General features: G+C 37.9%; 1 protein-coding gene across 1 annotated transcript; it reads left to right on the top strand.

The window, feature by feature from the left end:
* The first annotated feature begins 10,695 nt into the window (after positions 1–10,695).
* On the top strand, positions 10,696–11,436 carry LOC128982628 (uncharacterized). Its single transcript, XM_054401578.1, has one exon. It carries the CDS (start codon positions 10,696–10,698, stop codon positions 11,434–11,436), a length of 741 nt encoding a protein of 246 aa, XP_054257553.1.
* The last annotated feature ends 10,400 nt before the right edge of the window (positions 11,437–21,836 follow it).

The following is a 21,836-nucleotide window of genomic DNA, read 5'->3' as shown; positions in this document are numbered from 1 at the left end:
TCTCATTATCAGACCAAACAAAATGTTTATTCTATTTTCAAACATATTTCTATTTCAATGTTATGTATATATATTTAATCTATGTTTCTTATATTTCAATGTCAATCTTTATTCATTATGTGTCACTTTGTAACTTTCTCAATGTTTTGAACCATGTATGGTTCAAGGCGGGCGGCATGTTCCGTATTCAAGCGCTACCTAGATATTTCCAGACGTTTCATATCATACAATAACCTTTGTCCTGTCACGTGATGTCTGGAAACCCCAATCTCGCCCCAGTTCTCTTGCATTCATGCAACTACTAACATGTCCCCGGCACAATTAACTCCCAATTGCTGCTCTCATCTCTTAACCCCAAAGTATATTTAATTATTATTAGTGACACATATTAAAAGTGAACTATTGAACATTTGTGAAGTGAAACACTACTACTGCCGGTCCGGGTCTGTGTACGAGCAATACGTAATAGCTGGCCAGCAGAAGAAACTCGTGTACGTCTACCGGCTTCGTCTTCTCAACACTTCAGTTAAAAGGAAGGTACCTCATCAATCTCATTATATCTGTTAAATAATTAGTGACAAGTTTTTAATATTGCTCTTTCAATATACAGTCCATTTGAACAATTTTAGGCAAGTTTACCCCCCAGTATTTAATTTCTATATGTTAAACGTTATATGATAAATTCAATTTATGATTAATCCTCAGCTGAATTGAAAATTAGTAATTAATTAAATTTCAGGATATTGGTTTGCATATTTATTTCAAGGATAGTTACTACTTTTTTAACCATCGTACATCATAAATTGGTTTAGACATTTCGAATTGAATATGAACGAACATAGAAATAGAATAATTCAAGTTCTGGTTGGAATAAATATCCTTTTAATAAATACCTTTTACAAAGCAACAATATACATCATAGCTTTTTAAAAAATGACGGAGAGTATAGAACTTTGGAGGAGGGCCAGATATGAGGCTCCGACATTACAGTAGGCTACGGTGAATACTAATACTTTGACCTACTTTGTATTTTCGTATTTGACTAACTAGTAATGTTTTATGTACCTTTTTTTGTTTTTCTTGTAGTTAAAACTGTTGTGGCTATATTAAAAGGGTATTTTACGAATATAACTTGTTCTCTAGGGTGTAGGGGGTGAAGAAGAGTGCATATTTGGAATAAAAAAAGAAGGGTTTGATCCACAATAACGTTTAGCGGGGTCGTAACCCAGCCTTTGTCAAAAGCAATATCTTGTTGACGACGCTACTGGGATCAGGCTAACTTTTCTCATACTTATACAGCAATACTCCCTGTAGAGGTGGTGAGTTCATATGTTCAGAGTGTTCTTTTATTACGATCATGTGTATGGCAATCACTGTAGATTTAAAATAATTAATTGTAAATTTATAATCTTTGGAGGTTTATTAGTTGAACGTTTTAATATGACGTGTATATTTTTCTCTTTGTGTAATATGTGATTGTAAACAATTTTATTTTTTCATTTTTTACTGCCATTACACGAGTAAAAAGGTTTTTTTTAAGTAAATCAGGATGGGGTAGTTAATCAGTTTAAATGTATAAAAGAAATTTAAGAGAATGATTTTTTAGGCCTCTATGTTTTTTTTTCTTAATTAAACGAAATACCCTTTGAAAAATGATTGAATGAATATTAAAAAAAACCTAATGATCGTAGGAATTTGAGGTACTTTCCTGTTAAAGGGAACATTCATTATTATCGATGATTTTTTTGATTTTTGTTTTCCGATCCATTACAAACAAATTGACAACTGATCTTGTTTAGGCTAAAATAGTCTATTATATGGATTAAGAAATGAAACTGTTCTAAGCTAACCTAACATAACCATCCAAACTTGCTGTACCATTTAAAAATTCCGTTTGGGTTTGATAACGGAAAAGGCAACTTAAACAAGGAATTATTAAATGTTACACAGCAAGTTTGGTTAGTTATGTTAGGTTATTTTTTATAACAGTTTCATTTCATTATCGTTTGTTGATACTGTACTGAACAATTTTTATTATAGTTGTCAGATCCTGCTGATATGTTTCAATTTGTTAATATCGACATATCGAGAAAAAATCATCGATAATAATGAATGTTCCCTTTAACAGGAAAGTACTAAATTTGATTTAATTTTCTACAAAAAAACTACTCGAAAACATCATGTAAGATTAAATAGAATAGTACATTAATATTAAAATTTGAAACTACTACTTGTATATAATCAAATGATCAAATGACTGGATTTATTCCGAGTAGAGTTCACGCACGTTGCTTAGGGAGTTCAAACCAAAACAATTAAAGAAGACTTTGGTTTTGTAAATGGCCGTTAGATGGCAGCTGAGTGGCGCTTAGTTCTAGACACTGCCAAAAGATGGCAGAGGCTCCTCAATTGGGGCCTAATTCAACGGCATTTCGTAATAGGTTTGGTGAATGAATATTATCACGGAGAAAGGTTATCTATCGTGAGGTCTTACATACAACTTTTGTGATTGAACTAATATCAAACATTAAATTGATAACTTACGAAGAATGTTTAAATTTCACTCAAAAACGGCATAGTTTCATTTAAAATCTATTTTATATTTTGTTAACAACTTTACCTATGTTAACTTACAAATACTGTTGCAATTTAAAATGTTTCTGAATGTTTACATAATTTTGATGTTTATTTTGCAATTACGAACGAAAATCATTGGCAACAAGATAAGTGTTCGTTAAAAAATCGTTTCTCTTTATTTGAGTAAACTTTCATATTTCTATAGGAAAATCTATGGAAAACTGACGTATTATTTTTCATAATTTGTTATCCAAACAATGGGCCTATTCTTTTTAATCTGTATATACAGTACAGTACAACGATTTGTTAATAATTGTTTCTTTGAATATAATAAAGCAGGAATTTATCCTTTTATTTTTTGTTTATGGTCATACGTGATGGTCAGAAATATCGATTACAAACTTTCTCAAGTAACTTAAAGACCTACAGTAGTAAATTTAAGGTTTTTAAAGGGGCCATTTTTTATGAAAAAGTAAAAAGTTTTTTTAATAAATGTTCACTATGTTTAATCAACACAAATCTAATCCAACCCGAAGTACAGTTCTCGCAGCTAGTCTGGGCGCGCGGACCCTTGTGTACTAACCGTCCCCCACGCCAAAGCCATGAAGACAGCAGTGAGGCGCTGAACAACCCCAGTGTGCCGTGTGGGCCGAATGTTTTTGGAAACGAGCAATAAACACTCCCCTCTACACCCCCTGCCCAAGCGCGGCCGCGCGCCCAGACTAGCTGCGAGAACTGTATCATTGATCGGTGTACGTGTACCACACTATAAATGTGAATTGACACCCAAAACGTGCATACAATTTAGACTGTATGTATAATGAGACATTTAATAGACTACAACATAAATAATGTTTACGTTTCATGCTCTTTATAGTTTCCAATCAAAACCCATTACTACATTACAATAACCAACTGTATTTCAACGATTATTCTAACTCCAATTTACTTCTAATTGAAACTCATTCAACTGTCATACTACAAAATCTACTGTAGGCCTACTACTACTACTGACTATACAAATACGTACACAGTGGTTTTATTCTTTTATATCTCGCTGAATGAATCATCAGAATGTGCTCTTGTAAGAAGATTTAAAAAGCAATGCAACTCACAACGGTCAAGTCACGTCCATTTCAACCCCAAGTGTTGAGTAACCGTGTTGAAACTACCCCGTGATGGTGAGATATAACCACAGATTGTCTAGTGTTGTCTGTGTCACGTGGTCAAGGTATTCTGTGGAGAACATAAAGTCACATCTCTGGTGACAACATGGAATACACCGCCGTTACTGCTACCATTCTTAAACATCCGATGCATAATGACTAATACAATTAAATTAAACTTTGCCAAATAGTTATTCGTCTTACCTTTGAATAGTATTAGTGTGAATACGTATTACTGTCAACACAATATGTAAATAAACTGATCTCAGGGAAATATGTAAGTTTTTTTCATAAAATTTTGTAAATGGTAATAAACATGTATAGCATTTATTATTTAATACATCAATTGTAACACAATTCAATTGTGTTAAGAATCAGCACATTCTTTTGGAACATTTGAACAGTTTGGATATTTAAAAACTTTCAAGACTTGTTTTATGTATAAAAATTTTTATAAACAATTTGTATAATACAAATTATATATTTGTATGAACATTTTTTGTATGTATAATATAATAATAAACATTTAAATTCTAATAGTGTATATATTATTCTGTATGTACAAACCATACCGACGTTAAAGTGTCATATGAAACAGCTGTATACAATTTTTGCTTTTAAAAGAGAACAGTGTGTGTTCAAATCTGCAATTCAGTAAAATTATGATTTTTTTTCTTTTGTAGTTGATTATCTCTATTCAACCAATCATACAATTGTAAATACACATAAGTGAATGCTCTCTTTAAAAACAAGCTTTTGAATATTCAATAATATTCCTTAATGCAGAAATAATAACTTAGTTCCCAGATGGCGTCTGAGAAAGTTAATGTATTAATATATAAATTTTACTAGCTGCAACCCGCGGGCTTTGCCCAGTTTAACTTCTTAATTTTCAAGATGATCTCGTTCGCATGGCTCAATCACGTCCTGGTTGAAGTTCGTTCGCTACGCTCACTCATATTTAGGTTGGAGCTCGTTCGCTACGCTCACTCACCTTTAGGTTGGAGCTCGTTCGCTGCGCTCACTTGCCTTCAGGTTAGCTCGTTCGCTACGCTCACTTGCCTTCAGGTTAGCTCGTTTGGTTGAAGTTCGTTCGCTACGCTCACTCACCTTTAGGTTGGAGCTCGTTCGCTACGCTCACTTGCCTTCAGGTTAGCTCGTTCGCTACGCTCACTTGCCTCCAGGTTAGCTCGTTCACTACGCTAACCCGCCTCCAGGTTGAAGTTCGTTCGCTATGCTCACTCACCTGTGGTTGCAAATTAGCTGTTGTCATAAATGTAAAAGAAATAATAGTGCTGCACCCTGTTGGTAATCCTTGTAACTTTAATGCTATTGAACATCATAGAACAGAACCAACTTGTTTAATTGAAACAGCTGTTAAGATTCATTAACTCCATTTCTCATAAGGTTAACATGGGAAACTCCAGAGCCACTGGGGCGGAGCCGATTGGACGGATCACGAAATTGATGGTGTATAAACCTATTCCATGGCATTCTACACGTATGTACCAAATTTTGAGGCAATCGGTTCAGCGGTGTCTGAGTTTATCACTGCCAAACAAACAAATATATATATATATATACAAACATTCTCTTTTATACTTATAGATTAGGCCTACATTTTTATTACGTACTAATAATTATTAGACTAGGGCCGTGGCGTCGTCCTGTAATCCAACTACTTTGAGGTCACAAGCTGTAGGCATGATCTGTAGATGTGATACTCCCTGATACTCCCTGGTGGATTGGCGTCCACACTAGTGTGTACTACGACTATCCAAAGAACTATCCTGATAATTATACCAATTCGTAAACAAGTCAAAAATGTGGTTCAGATTCCACTATAAACATTTGTTCTCTTAGTTGCGATTGGCTGTGAGGGCTAATAACATAGACTAAGGATATAATTAACAGTCCTGTCTAAGGAACATGTTGTCCTTAGTCACTATCAAGACTACAAGATCGCGCCATTCATCCTACACTCATCTTCATTCATACTTGGCTTAAAATACTTACTTTGAATGGTCACCATTTCACTTAAAAGTATTACAGCCAAAACACCAGTCATTTTGACTCTTGTTTTTGTTTTATGTGTAGTTAATACATCGATTAGGAGTATACGGTTGCAATAAAGTCAAAATTCTGATGAAAGTTATGAATTGCAATTTCGTCGGTAAATAACGGTTGGTGCGATTTGATGCGACGTAGCCCAGAATTAATGACCCGACACAGTTTTACATGACAATCACTGGACACGCGTCGGACACAACGATACATTTGTTAAAAGCTATCTTGATTTATGAAATCAGGGTATTCATAAATAGGGTTAGGCCCCAACCCCAATTTATGACAAACAAATAAGTTTTATTAATTTATTCATGTAGAGTTTTCTGTAGTCTATATTATCTAACTGATAAGTAATATTTCAAAGTATATCTCTGCATTTTTTATTGTATAAAGGTATGTTTAGTGATCTCTCTTTGCATGGAGACAATCCTAATATTGGAAAAACAATAAAAATCACCACCAAAAACTACATAATGACTACTCCATTGCTATAGCAGTTAACGTCTGGTCTCAAGTATATTTAATGAGTAATTAATACAAAATAAATTCAACCAAGTATTTGATCCTTTATTTAGGCTTATCACAATTAGCAAGGCAATTGTTAGAATCAGTTGCCTACTTGGGGGATATACAACTACTACTAGTCTATAGATTTGTCTATAAATTGACCATACATTGACCGTACGACTAAAAATATAATATTAGCATTAATATTTTTAACAAAGATCTCAACACTCAAAAGTAGAAGAGTGTTCTGGTTTTATGGTTTAGCCGAAGCCTCTCGGCTTATTCAACTTCTGATCAATTATATATAAACAATAACTTAGGAAGGATTTTATTTTTATAGTAGTGGCTGGAAAAAAGGATAACCCATAATATTTCAGTAAAGAGTATTGTCTGGATCTATATCACTTCCTTTTTTTTATTATTCTTCTCATCGTGGTTTTGTAACATTAATCCCCTCGTCTCGTTTCCTGCAGTTCCCTCTTCAGGGATCCACTACAATCTTGTAATGCTTTTAAAACCCAATCTTAAGAGAATATTCTGGATATAAAATATATAGGAAAGGTAGTAATAAAAATGTCATGGCTTTTAGTTAATACTTTGATTTAATTAAGATCAGAAGTTCCAATGAATAGGAAATACTCTACGATAGAATATACTTACTCTCAAATTCATCTTGAGGTTTTATGTTTTTCACCGTATTTTACAACCAAATTATTTCAGTTCATTTTAACAGCTGATTTAAAATGTCATGAAATATTAATTGCTAGAATATAATAGTGGTGACTTAGTTTCAATATATATAAGGCAATAACAATGTTATAATTATATAGACATAAAATAATACAATGATGAATTAACTAATTAACATGTTATGTATGGACATATGGGAGTGAGGGTTCATTGTTTATATTTGAATCTCAGCTGTTAGTCCCACAATTCATTAATCACGTAGGGGATGGAGGTTACAGTCAAAACCGAGCGTGTTTCAATTACCACTTGTTTGTAAAGGGTGAGTGAGTTATATTGTCAGGCTTTGCTACGGTTTATTCTGCAAATAATAATAATCGTTCCAAACAAAATAAAATATATGGAGTTTTTATCCCTAATAAAATTATTTCGACTGAATCGAAGAAAAAGTTGGAAAATAAAGTTAAATGCTAAAAATCGTATGAATATGATAAGCTACGCTTTCTAAAATGTATTAATACATTACAAAACTGTAAATTAAAAATATGTAACAAAGACAATCAACTTGTATTAGACTCACCAGTTATCACCAGGCTCAATGAGGGACTAATATGTTTACCAAATTAAATTGCCGTGGAATTTTAAATAACTTCTTGACCAGCATTGTACGTGTTATTAAATGTATTAAATTCTGATGAGATTTTAGACAATGTGTTATGATCTCAAAACTGTGATTGTTCTTGCAACATCATTTCCAACTTCCAACCAAGTAGAAGACTTAATTCATACTCTACCAGTATAATTACACAACGGAAAAACTGTCGACATAGCCTAGTAAGCACAAGAATAGTGTAAAAATATAAATTTCGTTCTGCCATAGTATAAATCAATAGATAGACACATCCTATTTAGAAAATGTTAAAACCTAAAATCCAGGAAAGTATCAATTTTATGTGCAAAGTGTGTTTTTAATGCAACTGTCTAAATAAAATCATCGTTATATTGCGAGGATGTATTTTTTCTCTTTCTATCAAATCAAAAGTGCTTTAATCAAATGGATTGCTTCCTATACAATGAATAACCAACCACTTCACAAATGGAGAGATTCAATCTTTCACGAGACTCGCTGGACGTGCTGGCTTCAAACTGTGTAGTCTGATCAGGTTGTGTTATAATTTATTGCTTTACTAAATACGAAAAAATTGCAAATGTAGCCAACTCATATTCCAAGGATTTGCAATGGAATGGAATGGCATTTAGGAGTTTATCGAGACTTGCTATCCACCTGCTTATTAATTAATTTTAAATATTTAACAAATAAGCAATGTAAAGAAGGGGGCTACAGACTACGTACTAATCAGCCAAACATCCAGATAACGTAAATAAAATATTAGTTATTTAAGAAGTAGCAAACATGTCCGAATAAAAGCATAGAGTTGACAAAGTGTAAAGTTATTTTCAGTTATTTATATACAGTAAGTGGTCATAGTATTTGTAATAGTCTATAGTGTAATAGTAGCTTTATATTCGTATGACATATCTTTACTTTTAAGTGCAAGGCATTGTGATAAAATAAATAACTAGTATTAGTTCTGAACAATCTACAGCTATGTAAAAGAGACTCAATACTAATTTATAATAGTTCAAATATGATCATAAATATAAGACCGCTATGCTTCATCTCGTAGCACTTTGCTTTATATTCTACCCCCTTGATACGTCAACTCTTCTATACGGTATTGCAAATCTCAGTAAAGCCTAAGTGCTGGAGGTTCCCCTGAGTCAATGGAATCTTTTAAAACATCTTCTTGAAATGTGAGCAAAGCAAGAACTGCAATGTTAATCTGGATAGACTTCTCTGTACTATTACTAAACCAAGAAAAATGTGTTCGAAGCTCAAGCAATGCAGTGTGGATGCATTTATAAAACAAAACAACACTAAAATTATCAAATGAAACATTAATTTACACGTTTTGCTGGTAAGACATTTTTAATAAGTTGAAATAAATAAATATAAGGCCTTTTCGATATTTTATAAAAGTATTAAGCATAGAATCGTTAAATATTAAGAAAATCCTGGCATCACGCAATTAAAACATGAGGTTATAAGTATGCATTTCGTTTTGACCTACTTTGCAATGCTTTAAAATGCTAATAAAGTTATTCAGTGAAGTAAGAGGATAATGTATATTACCGGTAAGCAACTCATGATCATAGAAAAACAAATTTTGTTTACACTGAAATAAGGGATATAACAAACTTATCGAACTTATCATAATATGAAAATAGGAAGATATTTATGTTATCAATACTGTTTTTATACATGTACGTAAATTGACATAATATTCTTTTCAATAAAAAATGGTTGCCATTCAGTGAACTAATGAAAAATGATCATTGTTTACACTAGGAGAAAGGAAGCAAACAAATAAATCGAACTTGCAAACACAATAAATCAAGTAAAGTAGCGGACAACGTCCACTTGACCCACATTAGAGCTGATAGATCGACCTGGTCCTCAATACAACACACTTACTTTCATCCAGGAGAAAGTTTCTTGTAAACATTGACTATGTGGAAAAAGTGCAATGAAACGATCTGTATAAAATTGACATTAAAATCAATTCGCCTATAATAAAATTATACTATTTAGAAATATTCAAAACAATTTATATCCTCACTTAACATCTTTGAAAAAAGGTTGTCGGTTCGTTCAGTATTTTACTATGATTAAGACACCTTGTAAATTAGATTTTATACCTTAGTATAATCACATACAAGATAATACAATGCAGCACATACTCGATTATCTAATGTGGTATTTAGTAACCTAGGGTTTCCAACATTCAACAGCAGTATAATCAATTAACTGGCGCAGTTAGCACAAACACACTTGTTTCAATAACCGGCGCCCGACTGACCAGACATGACTCTCGCCTGCAAAGTCACTCGTTATAATTTGTTTTATCCCTTTGGCTGTTTTCAACCTTAAATCATCTAGAGTTACCGTTTTGGGGAGTTACAATTCATAAGTTTTAATTCAATCCTAATGGCTGAATGAATCAAACTTTTATCGCTTAGAGTTCTTTAACTTAATTAGTAAGATACATCCGAACGATATCTGTATACAATGTGGTACAACATGATACAAATAATGACTTGTACGAGTATATGTCATTAAGTGAGAAGTTTAAATTCAATGTTTAATCGTAGTTCACAACGATCGTGTTATTTTTACGAGTTATTACTTTACCAAATGCTAAAGAAATGCCGACTAACAAATACGTAAATATAATTACAAATATTAAGTTATACATTATATAAAAAATTACAGTTCATATGGTTAACGAAGAAAAGTAAAATGTTACAGATGCAAATTAATATTCTTAGTGGACTGAAGATGTAATACTGTTTACCGTTGTTGTTTTTTTGCATCCAACTAAACCAGTCAAGACAATTTTAAAATAAGGTGTAAATTATTCTTTGATTAAGCGTTTAATGACACCGCATATCTTAACGACTTTGAAGAGGGATACAAATATTTGATGATATACAATTATATAACCCACCTCTCGATTATTAGCTCAACGGAAGGTATGAGCCTGTGTTGGATAACTCGCATAACACTAGTATATAAGCCTGCGGTCACTTACCATTGCAACACTCATCTCCACGATCACAGTACAGCAACATGCAGAGTCTACTGGCGCTGGTACTAGTAGGGTTGACTACCATCATAGTCGATGGACATGACTTCAGCAACCATCACCATCACGAGGTGAAGACCATAACGATAGAGAAGGAGGTGAAGGTGCCGTACCCGGTCCATGTGGAGAAGAAGGTACCGTACCCTGTCAAGGTGCACGTCGAGAGGCCGGTACCCTACCCTGTGGAGAAACCTTACCCGGTGACTGTGGAGAAGAAAGTGCCTTACCCGGTCAAAGAGTACATCCCTAAGCCTTACCCCGTCGAGAAGAAGATTCCTTACCCTGTAAAAGTGCATGTAGAGAGGCCAGTCCCCGTACATATCCCCAAGCCTTACCCCGTCTACGTGGAGAAGAAGGTGCCCTACCCTGTAGAGAAACACATCCCTTACCCGGTCAAGGTGCATGTCCCCCGGCCTGTCCCCTATCACGTTCCTGTTGTCAAACACGTGCCTTACCCCGTCGAGAAGAAAGTTCCTTATCCTGTCAAGGTGCCAGTTGAGAAGCCAGTCCCCTACCCTGTGGAGAAGCCTTACCCCGTCTACGTAGAGAAGAAGGTTCCCTACCCGGTGGAGAAGGAGGTGCCGTATCCAGTCAAGGTTCCGGTTCACATCCCGGTCCATGGCCACGGGCATCATGAGCATAAGGAACATCACTTTGGAGGACAACACTTTGGTTTTCTTCAAAATCATAAAATATGGGACCATAACGTGCATCATTCCTTCTGAGATCTTCTTTTACTGTAGATTATTTAGTTTGTACCTAAAAAATAAATGTTATACTCATATCCCGTTATTCAAATAATTTTTGAAATAGTATTCCTTAAACTTCTTTAAAATCATAAATATGAGGGTGGTGAGTTTCATCCTACAGCTTAGTTGTTTAAAGCGTTTGGTCTAAATGTATATATATCTGATGAAAATGTTTTGGTGTATTTATATTTCTCCAATATTATCATCGTTATGTAGTGTACTTATATTTTTTTAATATTGAGCCCAAGGACCTTTTCATTATTGCTTTGAGTTCATCTGTTTATTCTTATTGGGAATAGATTCTTTGGTAAGTTTCATATTACACAGCACCATTCTTTTCAGAGACTACCATAAATGTATAAACATTACAAAAATGTCCACCAAATTCCATGCAAAGCTACAATCTGGCTTATGTGATCCTATTTCACATATTTGAATTACATTTACTAACAATATTATTGTCACCCAATCGAAACATAATTAATTTTTCAATTACCAAACAGAGTTGTATTATTTATGTTATTTATTTGATTTAATGATTTTTGGCATCTGGTTTAATTTATATTGTCTATCTATAAAGCTTTCCGATTTAAAAAGAATAAGACTACGTTAATCAAAATCACCATCATTCAATTCTGCGAAGAAGTCCACATACTCTGGGTTTCATTTGCGACGGAATGAAACAGTGTTGGCTTGTAGCTGGATAATAAATGAGAGTACATGATCTCAGAAGCCAAGGCCATCTCTAATGATGAAATAAACACGATCCTCTGCCTTAGTTTAGATTCTCACTACAATAATTAATCTATTATACACTGCCAAAGAGGTAGTCATTCATGCTCGTCTGTCTGTGTATTTGGTTCGGGTTAATTCGAAATAATTGTCTACATAAAGTAGGTTATGAACCCGTGGTATGATTGTAAGATAGTTACGTAGTTTAAACACAAACATTTCAAATAGCTGGTACAAACCTACAAACACATGGTTTCAATGTAAAACAAAGTCTATTGTTTGCAGTGATGTTGGTATCTCTGGTCATTGTGGCACATAAGAATCCTAGGAGGCTAGCGGCCATCTTGGATTTGCCCACAATAAGAGCGAGGTTAATTTCGTTAATGTTAAACAGCCCCTGAAGAGTTATTTACTATCTCAAAATATATTTTCAGGTACCAGAGTGATTGTAATTTAAATAGCTAGTGCACTGTGGGATTAGAAACTTTCTTTGTAGTTTTTTTTTTTTTTTTTTTTTTTTTTTATTGTTTTATGAGTTAGAACGCATAGCCTATGAAAAGTAACACGATACTCGATTGTCTTAAAGTAGAGAATGTTTACTGTTTTCACAACAAACAGTAGTCAATAAAGAGGAGTGTTATTTTAACATTCAATGTTCATAATAAAAAAAAAAACTATAAGTGTTTTATTTCGGTGCCCATGTACGATTTTGTAATGTTTACAATTCCTGGACAGAGGCCAACATAACCATGTTGCCTGTCTGGCGTTAAACCAATCTTGCAACAATGGGACAAATCACACAGTTTAAACTTTTCAAAATAAATTACTTGTTTGAATAATTGTTTGATGTATGATGGTCATAATAATTAATTAGCTATTTCAATTTTGATCTTAGAGTGCTTTAGTGAAGTACTATGACAAATGATACTGTACCAGAAAAATATTATTTTACAAACTATGGGAAATAATACAGATTCGAACATTTTCGTAAAAACAGTATTAAATAATTAAAGTGGTTTAAATACCTGTAATGTCGACAATCCCAAGTGGTTGTGAAACAACTAGTTTCGGCTCATAGCGGAGCCATCTTCAGGTTTTCTAAGGACATTATCACTTCTTCCGAAGGTCGTCAAAGTCCACAAATAATTTACATACATTAAAAACATTTAAAAACACGTAACACGCATTACTGTAGGCCTAGCTTTAACGACGTGACCGGCACCGGCGGGAGTTAACGTCTAGACTCTTAAGGTATTTAAGAGTCTATTAGGTATTTAAACCACTTTAATTGTATCTCTATAATACGGAGGCTACCCATTTGAAAAAATGAGTATTAAATAGTTGCAAAACTTTAAGTAAAGCAACTATTTGGCAAACACTGTTATCTCTTAGCAATATACCAATAACATATACCAATAACACCATTAACATTTATTAAGACATATGTAAATCTTGACCCATGCCTGCTGTTTAAATTTAAATAAGTAGTCTGATGGTATTTGTATTTATTTACTTCATTCCTTTTGGAGGGGATGCACAGTGCACTTCGATTCGGACCCGAACACTCCCGAAGGGCTCACGATACTTTCCGAAAACACCCGAATGACCGGCAGACGAGGGGCAGACGCCGTTTCCGTGCCTCTACCCCGCGCCCACCAGGCAACTCAACGGAGGCGCGGCAACAAGAGAGGAAGAAATTCTCCACCGAATTCTCACTGCCGGATTCGAGAAGAAGTTTTTTTTCCGCGCCGCGTTGCGCCACCCGCTGGGTTGCTAGGTGGGCGTCAGTCCATAAGATAACATGGCACGGATACGTGGCAACTTTTTTCCACGGCGTAGCGCCGCGCCGGGTCACCCGCTGAGTTGCCCGGTGTGCGCCTAGCTTTAACCATCGATATATAACTACTACTGGATTGCGCGCTGTCCATAAGAGCTGTGTAGAGAAATTCGGTCGCGTACAGGTGTGAGTGGCGGGACGTATCGTGGTGTTGCAGGCGCCCGGTAGGGGCAAAACAGCAACTCGCGCCGCCACCCGCTGCTATTCCCGCTAACGAACTATCCCGCCAAAAAATTATTCCGCCACTAGCAACAGCAACCCCACCAAATCTATAATAGTTTTTTTTTTTAACAATTCTAGGTCATGTATGAAGAAGCAAAAGTAAACCACCTGTGAATGAATCATCCTGCCAGTTATTAGTGGACAGATAGCACTTTCACGTGGTAGTTTGGTTAGCAATGTATGAATTAATGAAATATGAAATAATGATTTATTCCACCATAATTACATTACATACAAATCAAATAAAAACTTGGAATTACGTTGCCACAGCATCCAGTTAATGTGACAACGTTTAATAAAAATTAACAATATAAAGTACATTCTATAAACTTTCAGTCCAGTCCACACATGAAAAACACCTTGCCGCTCTCTGTGGCGTCTTGATGACAGTTGTTAAATTAAACAAAATAACAATATTATTACAATAATAGATATTTACAATAAAAATATATTAAAAAATGAATCCTATATAAGCAGTATAAAATCATGTAAATCGACAATTTAAAACAAGATTTGATAATTACAATACAAAACGTTAAATTTGCAAAGATTTAGAAAAAAATTCTTTATGTTACAACACTATTTTAAAAATCTATATTTGGCGTCTCAATTAACCACTTTTTTATTTGAATAGAAAATAACTTTAAATTTGCACTGCTTTTGATATCGTGAGGTAATTGGTTAAAATATTTTGGCCCACTGTACTGATAAGACTGTCTAAATATTGATTTGTTTACTTTGGGCAATCTAAATAATCTTTGACTGTTGCTTCTTGTGTTTTATGAAAGATTGTTTGTTCCATTATTCCCACTTCGAATATAAAAAAGTCTTAAAACTTTATAAAAGAACAGGTGTTGAATTGGAAGTATTTTTAAATGGACAAATAATAGATAGGAGCTATCTCTCTTCTGAGACGGAAGATCAAAATTCTTCAACCGCGGCTAAACAGAAGAGATGCTAGGATAAAATCCATGCGTGAAATGATTGTAGTGTTTAAGAAAAAAACTTAAAGCACCTGGTTAATAGAGGTTTTAGAGGAAAAGTTGTCAGGTTAGATTTAATTGCCCATTCTATGAAAAATAGTAACACCAGTAAATTCAGGACCGTGTATTCAGAAAAAATGAAAGAATTTGCTCTCACTGTCTATTTTCTAAGGCATACAAATACAGAGACAAAGGCAATTAATTGCGATATTGATGACTGTGAAGAAAACGATGTAATTGACTTTCAAAGAGTGATATCTGCGGAAACTGGATCATACTATAAGAATAATGTTTCAATATTATATGTGTGGTTTTATTGTTAGAAAAATATTAGGTACAGTAATATCCTTGCAGTAACATGTGAAGAATGTGTTAGTCTTTTGACAGCTGACGAATGCAATTTAAGTAGCTACACCCATATGTCTAACGTTGACTTTGCAGAGGACACACACGAAATTAAGCTGATAAAATCGGAAATTTGTTTTTTTAAATAATTTGCTACAGTCATGCTAAAGAGCAAACCATTGCACTGTCAAAAGTTGGAGTTGTGACCGTACTATTAAAATACACGCACATTGTAACTTATATAACTTTATTTTTACAACATACATGTTTTTGTAATGTAATGTTTTTAAAAGTAACAATAACAAGTGTTTTCTATTTAATATTTATCAACAGCTGACTATATAGAATAAAGATTATGACACTCTCCCTCACTTATTGAGAAGAACATAAACTATTTTTGAACGATAAAGTCTCGTAACCAAGGTGGCTGTCGTCGTTGTCTTATTGGTCGTGGAGAGCGAACTGGAATGTTAACTTCTGTAGGGTGGTCTGGTTCTGGTTCAATATGGTCGGGTATTTGATCAGGATACGATGGAGTTTGGTTTGGAAGTCTTGGTACATCAAATGATTGCTTAGGTCCAAATGTTACCATCTTTTCTTTCATTACTAGAGTTGGTCTAAGCTGGTTAATGTGTCTCTTGATATTTCTTCCACTATCGAGTGTTACTATGTAATGTATTTTTCCTAGCTTCTTCTTTATTACTCCAAACTGCCAAACTTGTCTGTTGTTAGAGAATATTTGAACTTGCACTCTCTCCCCCTCTTGAATCGATCTAACAGGTTTTAAAATAGGGTTTAATTTAGGGTGTTTTTCTGAGTCTGTAGAGAAGTATTTCAGGGTTTGAAATATTCCATTCATTTCATGGTCTTTTTCGGTCTCTTCTTTGATTGTCATTGAAGATGTTTCATAGTTGGATACTTGAAAAAGTGATTGAGAACAAAGCTGGTTAACTTCAGCTCCGATTAGTTTCTCTTTTGAACTTGAATATGTTTTTAGTTTGGTTGATAAAGTGTTTATCGAGTTTACGCTGTCAATCGAAACATGGTTTGACGGTTTCTGAAACATTTCATCGTACACCTGTCGAAGCTCGATTTCTAACCCTCTAATCCACTGTCTACCTAACAAAGCGTCATGTCCTGCAGGTACGATGTGTAGTTCACCATCTATCTGTTTACCATGGTAAGATACAGTAACAAATACCTTTCCAACAGGTTTAATGATGTTACCTGTGTATGAACGAAAGCAAACATTAGAATTCTGTAGGGGAAGGCCAAGCTTGAGTTTCTTGAAATCACTTTCTGAAAGTAGGGAAAATTTTGCACCGGAATCGACTTCAAAACGTTGACGTTTGCCGTTTAATTCTACATCAATGAGGTATTTGTCGAGATCAGGAGTCATTTCAAAAAGGTCTACTACAGTACAATTCATGCTATGAATGCCGTATGTTGGGTCATGAAAAGGTTGATTGAACTGTTCACTATTAGTATCTGAATTTAAATACGGTTCAACTGAATCTACTTTTGAATTTTTGAGTAGTGATTGAATGCAAACTTTTGATACATGACCTTTCCTTTTGCAGTTATTACACGAGAGCGTCTTATAATCTACTCTACAGTTACTTGCCTTGTGACTATTTCTACCACATCGCAAACATACGTTTTCAATTCCCAAGGCCTTGAAGTCGATGTACCTTTTTCGGGAGACAGATCTAGACGATCTAGACTTGTAGTTTTCAGGTGAAGATCTGTTGTTTGAATTTAATCTTCTGTTTCCTGGATCTTTCGAACGGTCTCTAGAAGTTCTGTAACTGCTGGAAATCACATTAGTAGATTCGGTAGAAGTAAAATTGTTAAAACTTGATGTCTGATTAGGTTTAGAAAGTTCTTTGCTGTCAAATTTTGATGCCTCTAAAGCAATAGCCTTGTTGAGTATTTCGTCAAAACTAGAGAGATTTGATTGTAAAATCTGTTCTTTAAGCCAATCATCTCGAAGGCCACGGATGAACTGGGCTCGTAAAAATACATCAGAGATTGAATTTGTTTTCTCGCATTCACATTTAATTGTAAACTCACAATCGACCAAGTCTCGCTGAAGTGAGGCTACGAAATCTGATATTGATTGACCATTCTTTTGATAAATGTTCAAAAAGTAATGTTGAGAAACGACTACATTTTTCTTAGGAACAAGCAATTGAGTTAGAACTTTGACAAGATCATCGTAAGGTAAGTTTTTTATTGGTTTCTCTGGGCCTAGAAAAGCTGATAGGGCATTGTAATGTACTGACCCAATAGATACACATAAGAGTTGAGCAATACTTTCCTTTTGAGTCAGGCCTTTCAGAGTATAGTAATTTTCAAAACGTTCTAGATAATTACAAAACTTTTCACGTCTAGGTTCGAAATTTTCAAATGGAGCAATATTTGTAAGACTTACTGATACCTCCGACTTCTCATGCCTTGTGAAATGTGAGAATAATTGTTGAAACTGTTCTTGTTGTTGCTGTTGAAAAACTTGTAGGAATTCCTTGAATTGGTTAGCATCCATTGTGGTTCAGTCAAATGTGATGAAAGTAGTGTAGGTTGAATGATTGAAACAGATTGAATAATAATTACAGATTATTTGAACATGTAAAATGTCATCATTTCGGTTTTTACTCGTCGCCAAAAAGTGTTGTGACCGTACTATTAAAATACACGCACATTGTAACTTATATAACTTTATTTTTACAACATAGATGTTTTTGTAATGTAATGTTTTTAAAAGTAACAATAACAAGTGTTTTCTATTTAATATTTATCAACAGCTGACTATATAGAATAAAGATTATGACAGTTGGTATTCGTCAAAAGCTAACAAAATTAGTACTTTTTAATCATGCGTGAAATGTAGGCTACTCTGTGTGGTACTGTATTCAAATACTGTACAGTAAATGGTTTTTATACAACTGTGCTGTATTTTTATTGTTTAATTTATCAACATTTTTATAAAACCCATAACCCAAACCATCCAAGCAATTTTTTAAATACAACTACTATGTTATCGCTCAACTTTATAACAATGTAAATACACGTTGTACTGTATAGCAATTACTGTAATAGATAACTAACTTATATACTTTCGGTTTTTAATATAACTATATAAGTGAGTCAAAATATCCCCCGGTGAACATTTTTCGTGAATCAATAGTTAAAATAGGGTAAACAAATGCTATCACAGAGTCAGTGCGATGTAAAACCCAAGCACCGTGCGGGTTTCTTGCCCCTTTCTTGCCCCTACCCGACGCCTTCAAGTGCAGAACGCAACCACTGATTTCGGCTCGGGCTAGCGCGCTCAGCCAGCAATCCAGTAGTAGTTATATATCGATGGCTTTAACTCGATACGGCACCTCCTTCTCCACCGGGTAGGGAACCTTCTTCTCTACGTAGACGGGGTAAGGCTTCTGTTGGTCGTCGTCGAGCGACTTGTTGACCAGTTGACCCAACATCATGCGTAGACTTCGCATCCTCACGTGGAACGCCGACGGGCTTGCCGACAGACGCCATGAGCTGACACACCTCCTCACTGACATGGACGTTGACGTTGCCCTCATCCAGGAGACGCATCTGCGCGGTGGGGACAGGTTCAACGTCCGAAACTACTACACTCACCGGACAGACAGGCCTCTGCAACAACGTGCCAGTGGTGGCTCGGCGATACTGGTTCATCGTCGGGTCACCCACAGACCGATCGTCAGGAACCTCCCGCCTGGCATCGAGGTGACGACCATCGCCCTCCAGCACGACGGTGCAGAGCTGGAAATCTCCTCTGCCTACAACCCCCCAGGGAGACGCCTTGATCCCGGACTCCTGGACTTGCTGCTGCCCCCCGACACCCCGGCGCTTCTGGCAGGCGACCTAAATGCCAAACACCTGGACTGGGGTTGCAGGAGAGGAAACTTCACTGGAGCTGCTCTCAGGCGCTACCTCACCGCCCACCCTCACATCAACGTGGTTGCCCCGGCCGACCCCACACACTACTCCCGTGCTGGACACCCGCCCGACATCCTGGACATCGGACTGGCTGGCTCGTTCGATGGCCCGATTGAAGTCTTCGTCGTCTCCGACCTCTCTTCTGACCACGTCCCGGTGATCATCGATCTGCCACAGGGAGGAGTCCCCGACCGCCCTCCGGTCCGCAGGAAGAGGGTGAACTGGGCGAAGTTCGCCAACCTCCTGGCCAACGCCCCTCGACCGCCTCCTCCGCCACCTGAGACGGCAGAGGAGCTCGACCAGCAAGTCCTGGACCTGTCAACGCTGCTGCAGGACACTGTGGTTGCCGCCAGCTCTGACGTTGACCCGAGGGCCCCCCCACCACTTCCCCAGGGGCTGCGGGAGGAGATCGCCCTGCGACGTCGCCTGAGGAGGGCGTACCAACAGTCCCGCTGCCCTCGAGCGAAGGCGGACTTCAACCGGCAGGCCAGGAGGTGCTCCCGACTGCTGGCTGAGCATCGGTCCCAGGAGTGGGAGGACTTCGTCGAGGGACAGGCTGACACCAACGACGGGATCTGGAAGATCGCCAAGGCTCTGCGCGGCACGAAGACCCACAACAGGCCGCTGCATGGGGGACGCGGGCTCGTCTACTCGCCCGAAGACCGTGCAGAGACCTTCGCAGACTCGCTGGAAGACCAGTTTTCCCCACACCCGGACGTCTACGACGAGGACTTCTGCGAGGTTGTTGACGACTTCGTAGAGACCTACGAGCCGGACTCCGACGACGAGGACATCCCCCACGTGACCGTCAGCGAGGTGAAGGGCCACATCGCTCGACTCCGTCCGAAGAAGGCCCCTGGACCGGACTCCCTCGGGACTCCAGCACTGAAGAACCTGCCGGCTTGGGTGATTGTTGTGATCACCTGTCTCTTCAACTCCTGCGTGAGGCTGGCCCACTTCCCTGACACCTGGAAGTTGGCGAACGTCATCCTCATCCCCAAGCCCGGCAAGGACCACATCTTCCCCGAGAACCACAGGCCGATCTCCCTCCTGCCTGTGCTCTCCAAGATGCTGGAGCGGATCATCCTGGCGAGATTCCCCGAGGAGTTCTTCTCTTCGATCAGGACTGAGCAGTACGGCTTCAGGCGGGGCCACTCCACCACCCTCCAGCTGCGGCGGGTCCTCAACACCATCGCTGGAGCGATGGAACGAAGCACCACTCGACCTCAGTCCTGATCGACGTGAGCAAAGCCTTCGACCGGGTCTGGCACGAGGGGCTTCTCTACAAGCTGGCGTCCTCCCCTCTACCCGGCTCGATCTACAGGCTCATCAAGAGCTACCTGACCGCTCGCCGCTTCAAGGTCTCCGTTGGACGGGCGACTTCCACACCACGGCCAGTCTCTTCGGGTGTGCCACAGGGGTCGGTTCTCGGGCCGATACTCTACCTGTGGTACACCAACGACATGCCCCTGGCGCCGAGAGTGCAACTCTCGCTCTATGCAGACGATGCGCTCTTCACTGCCACCTCCGCCAACCTGAGGATGTCCAGGGTGTATGTCCAGCGACAGCTGGACCTGTTGCTGCCGTGGCTGACGAAGTGGCGAGTCAAAGTCAACGCTGACAAGAGTGAGGCCATCTCCTTCACGAGGTCGAGGAGGCAGGACGATGGTCAACACCTCCACCTAGACGGGGCCGACATCCCATGGAAACGCCGGGTGAAGTACCTCGGCGTCCTGCTGGATCAGCGACTCACCCTGACTCCCCACGTCGAGAGGGTCTGCGACCTCGCCAGGAAAGGTCTTGGCGCCATCCGCCCGCTGCTCAGGTCACGGAAGTTGTCGACGGCTGCAAGAGTCCGACTCTACACGGCCCTGCTTCGGCCTGTCCTCACGTACGCAGCCCCTGCATGGTACCACCTCACCTGCAGAACCGCTAGACGGAGGCTGCTCGTCGTCCAGAGCAAGGCTCTTCGGCAGGCGACAGATTCACCCTGGTACGTGAGGAACTCCGTCATCAGGGACTCCACAGCAGTGGCGACTCTCCGAGACTTCGTCGACGGCCTTCGAGCGAGACTTGAAGAGACGGCGGATGACTCTCCGTGGGAACACATCAGGGACCTGGTCGCTGAGGATGTTCCCCAGCTTCGCCCCCGGATCGACGACTAACTCCCAGAACGACGTTGACGTCTACAGGTAGCTGAGCTACCAGGGCTTGGACCCACAGCAGACCGGAAGTATATGCTCCCAGCGAGCAGGCACTTCCCCCAGACGTGGCGCTAGTCGCCACAA

The sequence above is a fragment of the Macrosteles quadrilineatus genome, unplaced genomic scaffold (genome assembly GCF_028750875.1).
Source record: "Macrosteles quadrilineatus isolate MER2022 unplaced genomic scaffold, UCM_ALF_1.0 Scaffold_812__1_contigs__length_30776, whole genome shotgun sequence".
Lineage (NCBI taxonomy): Eukaryota > Metazoa > Arthropoda > Insecta > Hemiptera > Cicadellidae > Macrosteles > Macrosteles quadrilineatus.
Note: the sequence above shows the minus strand (reverse complement) of the source record. Positions and strands in the feature narration are given on the sequence as shown.